Source organism: Anneissia japonica, unplaced genomic scaffold, assembly GCF_011630105.1.
Source record: "Anneissia japonica isolate Jap-2015-1 unplaced genomic scaffold, ASM1163010v1 scaffold287945_len1679841_cov205, whole genome shotgun sequence".
Classification (NCBI taxonomy): Eukaryota; Metazoa; Echinodermata; class Crinoidea; order Comatulida; family Comatulidae; genus Anneissia; species Anneissia japonica.
In genome coordinates this window covers 169,495-175,698 of record NW_022753015.1, presented here as the reverse complement: position 1 = coordinate 175,698, position 6,204 = coordinate 169,495, and the positions used below count along the sequence as shown (strand labels likewise).

General features: G+C 37.5%; 1 protein-coding gene across 1 annotated transcript; it reads right to left on the bottom strand.

Annotated features, from left to right (window-relative positions):
- Nucleotides 1–1,009: 1,009 nt before the first annotated feature.
- Nucleotides 1,010–6,090, bottom strand: LOC117122654 (arrestin domain-containing protein 17-like). Its single transcript, XM_033268333.1, has 6 exons — nt 5,808–6,090; nt 4,349–4,501; nt 3,463–3,680; nt 2,336–2,521; nt 1,951–2,133; nt 1,010–1,274 (listed from the first exon to the last, which is right to left on the bottom strand). Exons 1-6 carry the CDS (start codon nt 5,926–5,928, stop codon nt 1,155–1,157), a joined length of 981 nt encoding a protein of 326 aa, XP_033124224.1. The 5' UTR covers nt 5,929–6,090; the 3' UTR covers nt 1,010–1,154.
- Between the last annotated feature and the right edge of the window lie 114 nt (nt 6,091–6,204).

Here is a 6,204-nt window from a genome sequence, read left to right as displayed (position 1 = left end):
ATTGAAGTAAATAATATTTAAAAATTAAAATGTGCTATTTGCTTTTATCTTCAAGTCAAAATAAAATCACGAGAAAGGCATACAAATGAATCAAATATTTTATCCACTTACATGCACAGCTCAAAACAGTTTCATTTACTTTATACTATGAAAATCATAAATCCAAGCCAGCCCATTTAAAGTTCTAAGATTATGGAACATCTTAATATGCGTATGTTAATTGGCAGGAGAAATAATAACTTAAAACTGTAAGCTAAATACCCATACTTAATTATACGATGTATTAAACGATTTGAATACTAACTTTTAATATTCGACTTAAATTATCATATCGATAACATTATCATCATGATCAATATCTCCCTCGTCGTCGTCATAGCAATAATTACAGTGGCGGCGCCAGTAGGGGAGAGATTCCTTCCTCCGTCAGACAAGGTCTGGACCCCTCCCCGTCGCCACGACGATGTCGTCGGTCCTGACATTTTTAAAATAAACATTTGCCTATCCAAATAACATTATTTCGATTGCAATCCCTAATATTGCGAATTTGGGCCTAAATGCAGAATTTGGGCCATACTAAGCATTTTTTTATTCCCGGGACCCGGACCGAGGCTTTAGTCGGCCCCTTGTTTCGGACCAAGGGATCAACTAAAAGCAGAATTTGGGCAATACTGAGCCATTAAAACTGAATGAATCTTTGAAGTAAAATCTTCAACGGGGCAAAACGGAAGGTTTTTGAGCGATTCCGGCCACCGCTAGCAGAGTCGAGTTCACTAGCATCAACCAATATCCGCAGGGGTAAAAACTTGCACAACACACTCCGGTCTGAAGGTGGTGTGCCATCCGCTACTCACGGCGCCAACACCCCTTCACGGGTGCTAACAGGGGTGCACAAGACCCAAAGACCCCCAAAAGTACAAAACCTGAGGGGCGTGATTTTGTAACCCTAGGTATTGGGGTTAGTGGGGGGATTAAACGTTCGTCTAAGAAAGGTGAGTTAATTTGTTTATCATTTTGAGAAGGTGCTTGATACTTTTGTACGTTTTGTCGCTGACGGCGGCTGCTTAATAGAACACCAAAATGTAGGCCTACGACTTATTTTAAACAATCAACAATTAGGTCTAGGCGTATGAGGAAACGTTTTTTTGGAAAATTTAGGTTAATGTATTACCATTTTTTTCAGGATTGTTCTGGAGTGGCACGTTGCCAACTTCGATTGGAATTCGAAAAACGATTTTCTTGGTCATTACCATTGTTGTCACCGCTACGGATATCTGTAAAATGCAATAAAAATATGTAAGTTTTTCTCCAATATTAAAAGAGTATATTTAGTACAGTAAGTGCGCCATTATGGAGATGAATACTTAATTGATTTGACTTATGATCGGTGTATGGAAGGCAATCGAAGCAAAAATATACAAGTGAAACGTATAACATACATTTACAAATAATCTAATTTTACGAACGAACAACGTACAAATGCCCCAAGTCTCCGAAAAGTCAGAGAAGACTTTTATGAAATTGCACGAGTTTTAAGTGTGTGAAAATCAATGGGTATCGCGTCCGTTCACAAAAAAATGAAATAAGATGTGTTAAGAAAAGTTATTTAACCACGCCTACCAAGGATGGCGCCAGTGGGAAGGGGGAGCATTGGCCAGGGAGAGGGGGATGGCCTCCATTTGAGAGAAAAAAAAACCACAATTTCTAGGGGAGAAAAAAAATGTATAGTCCCTATGTATTTTCTACATATGCATGCACGCCCACTTTTTTCGTCGGGGACCTCGGACCCCCCCCCCCTTCCCTCTCGTCGGGCAAATCCTGGCACCACCACTGACATTTACACATTTCAACCCCTTTGGCTTACTTTCACAAAGACCACGTACATTTCAAGTACACGCACGTGTGATTGTGGTATGTGGTTGGATGGGTTCATATAAACAAAATATTTACCACAAGCTCATAAGCAAGTTCGATAAGATCACAATTCACCAGATTCGAAGGAGCTACGGCTGGAATACGAATGAGCTCACTGGACCGCGTCGAACGCTTTTCTTCTCTGATTTCTTTAAACTCCAGTGAAGACATCTGTTTCACAGACGTCTTTGTCTTTCTTCCGATACGGCAAAACATGCTCTGTAAGCAACATAAGATACGGGTTTTAAAAAATAGATGAAAATAGAGCACATAATACGAATTCTGCAGGAAACGCCCTCTTATCATGGTCCGGTTCACACTAGAGAACTGTAAGACACGTTAATGACGCAATTATTAAACCCAAGTCGTCTGAAACATCACGCACTTCTTTTAGCGTGCCCGACGCCGACCCCATACCTACCTGCAGAAACGTAGCTGTTATTTTCTTAACCTTGTGTCCACTGTCGTTTGTAATATCCAATGACATCGGTATTTCTTCACCGGCACAATATGCTACGCGTGGTACGGTTGCCACGGCTTTGACGGCACCCTTTCCACGGAACCAAAAGTGTGTCGGGATGTAACTTCGACTGACGTTAAACCGTTCCTTAAAAAAAAAAAAAAAAAAAAAATAGGTGTATAACGTGCCACTTTCAACCACGTGGTGTTGAATTTTCACTGATGTGTCAACATACTACGAAAACTTCAATGACTACATAAAATTATATCACAATGGTAATAAAACAATGTTAGCTTTAAACGTAAAAGATATCATGTAGGCCTATTATAGTGGACAATGAAAACACGTCCATAATATTATTTGGCATTGAAAATACTAAATTTCCCAAAGCAGATGTTAGGCCTATATGATAAATACTCGAAGCGCTTTACGCCGTCGTGGATGAGATGGGTAGATGTCAAACATATATCAAAAGGAGAATGTATAGAATAAGCATATACTGATCTGATTGGGAAAAGGGTAGGGAAAACAATTACCATAATCACAAATAGAGGAGGCCAGGGAAGGACTTTTACAGATGGGAGTCGATAACGCCTCAGCCCAACCATGGTTGGGGCTAAGGTAAGAAAATTTATGATTAAGACACCTCTAGATGGCCGGGAATGGCACTCTCACACTTAAACGAGAATAATAAAAAAATTAAGTGATACATAGAAAGAAGAATTGTACGCGTGAGTCATTGATACGTAAGCGGCGGGGGAAAATACTAAAATTCTTCAAAAAGCTTATAAATACAGTTTAAAGTTCTTGCTAATATGACGAATTGGAGGCAGTCTAGTGGAAACTGCTTTGATTGGTCAAGGAGTTTTGGTGCGAGTCTTGAATTTTCTACCCCTGAAAATGTGGACCTTTTTGGTAATTTGTGGGGGGGGGGGGGGGGGGGGGGGGGTTCGTACTCACCCGTCGAGGTAAGAATCTATTCGTCTGGAACACTAAGTGTATCGGAGTCAAGATTAAATTTAAAAAAAAATAGAGCGGTTAGTATTATTAGAGTGGTGAATGCAAACTCACTTGTGTTAAACACCTACCAATGAGCCTTGGTTTAGGTTGATGTCATATGTATCACCTAGCAACGTAAATGCCCTCTTTGCCTCAAGTTCAGTTTGTGAAGTTTGTAATATCGATTTCGCAACATATCTTACGTAACCCAAGCTACCCTCAAAAGAGTTTGGCAAGTTGGTAGCGGGAAGGCTAGCTTCAAAGTAGAAGGCGTGTCTGCCAACTTTCAATAAGGTATCTTCATTAGCTAAAAAATAAGATAATATATTTTTACATTGGAGATCTATTATTTTGTTCTGCATGAAGGAATCATGAATATTCTCCTACGTTACCTCTATATGGAAAGCTTGGGTCTCACTAGAGAAAAAATTCAGAAGGCAAGACGTTTTTATACCTTGTTTACCGATGCAAATAAAATTAAATTTGTAATTTTGGCCAGATAGCGGCACCTCCTCCACACCCTCCATTCCCCTAAAATGTCCACAAATAAAATATATATACTTCTTCTAAATTATATAAATTTAAAGCTTATCAAATCACATTACTACCTGTTTACATTCATAAATAACATTTTTTCGTCTGACTGATTATTGTATTCGGCAAACTCATTTTTCTAAATAAAATGTGTTCAGTCCTCCTATATGACAGAACAGAAAGTTCGCTAAACAAGGTATTAAATCTCGCCAAGAACTTTATAATCGATAACGGTGTAAGTAGACTTATTAAAATTAGGATTAAACAAAGGCGTACTTATCAATAATATTGTACAATAGCAGTCCGTGACATGTCGTGTAATCTCATTTTAAATATTGACCATATACTACTTAATAGAGACGTTTAGAAACAATACAGTACATAAAAACGAAAAACTGTAGGCCAATTTTCACATTAAAATAATATTATTATAGGTCCTACCGGACTTTGATGGATACAGTTGCAGGCTTTTTTCAAAGTAGATTTCCCGGGCACGTAGTGGGCATGCGTCGTCGTCAGCTTGATACTCCGCCTGTACTGTGCATTTTGAATGAAGATGAACATCGCACACTCCGGAAATACATAGATCAATACCTTCACGTGTAAATATCGGTAATCAATTAGTGATATTAATTAATGACAAGCAATTTACTAATATTGGAGAAAAAATAAGTAATTAATATAAAATATGCGTCGATTATTATACAGTTATAATCGTTTTAAGTATATCCCTGGTCTATCATTATTTTTATAATTAGCTGTAAGTATTATAATCATTGAAGATGGAAATGGCAAAATGACTTTTCTTTTTACATTTCTGGGACAATGTATGCTTTAACCTTATGACTTTCGTAGTCATTTTCGCTACCGCTTCCACACATAATCCTTATCGTATCACTATCAATATTGCCACCACCATCATAACCCACCACCATCATCACTAGGCTAAAGAAAAATGTGTTGGCCACGTTTTAGGGAAATCTAAAAAATGGATAGGTCTGTCATAAAACTACCGACCTACCCATGGCCTTATCATCATCATCTTAATAATTTTGTTTATAATCTTTTATATATTACTGGACTGTACTGTGTTCTTTGTACCTTAAAATTGTCAGTGGAAACATTTTATGATCTTTTTCGGACAATAAAATTATCTGGAATCTTGAATCATCATCAAAAACTCAATCATCATTTCAGCATTGACTTATCATATTATTAGATCTATTATTATTTTGCTTGTGTCCATAACATTTTTTGTAGTCATATTTCATCTTACAAAAAACAATCTCCGTCTATGGTCTCTACACAGTCGTTCAATGCAACCAGATGTCATCCAGATGGATATAAAAACCATCATTAACATATCATTTATTATTCACCACCATTGCCATTGTATCATTTACATTGTAAACTCCATCATAGTCCTTATATTGTCATCGTTATCATCATCTTCATCATTACCGTCATCGTTACCATTATCATCATGACCATCATCCCCCTCCTCCTCATCATCATTCCCCTCCTCCTCATCATCATTCCCCTCCTCCTCATCATCATCTTTTCTTCTGTTCAACATCTGTTGTTTCTTGTGGAAAAATCGATCATAAATAAATAAACAAATAAATAATAATAATAATAATAATAATAATAATGATAAATCATTATCACCGCCATCGTCATCATCATCATCATCACTATCACCATCATCATCATCAGCCTCATCACCATCATCGCCGTAGTCATTTTACGTCACAATAATATACGTCAGTCTTTCCAAATAACTGTACCACAATCGACAAAAGCTGTGAGGTTAAATTGAACAAGTTCACTTCTCAGCTGAGCATGCAATTAATAATGCAGTAATAGTAAACCGTAATCTTAATCAACAAACAACTCTTACTTTCTATCTTTGTATCTTGGCCCAATTCTAAGACGACCTCTCCCGTGATCGTGTCACCGCAGCAGTAAAGTTCACGGTAACCAGTAAAACATATTCCGAATGCGAGTATCCTGTTCGTCATGTCGCACAGTCTGTTAATTATAATTATTATAGGCCTATGCGGCGAAACACCAGTTCTTGATACGACTGCCAGAATGCATACCGCATCCAACAAATGTTCAATATTGCTCAAGAACGTTCGCACAGATTCCAGACAAAAGAAATGGCTGTCATCAAGGATAACGTAATAATGTAGGCCTACGCCATAAATAATATATTATTTCCGTAGCAAGGGTACCTGCAATAATTTCAAACATTATGAGAGTGGTAAACTGTAGCATGCATATATATATATATA

Excerpts from the sequence above, each read along its gene's own strand:
- LOC117122654 (XM_033268333.1), bottom strand. The coding sequence starts at position 5,928 with ATGACGAACAGGATACTCGCATTCGGAATATGTTTTACTGGTTACCGT. Across the intron at positions 3,681-4,348 it reads ACTGTATCCATCAAAGTCCG|CTAATGAAGATACCTTATTG; the intron begins GTAGGACCTATA and ends CTTATTTTTTAG. Across the intron at positions 1,275-1,950 it reads AACTTGCTTATGAGCTTGTG|ATATCCGTAGCGGTGACAAC; the intron begins GTAAATATTTTG and ends TGCATTTTACAG.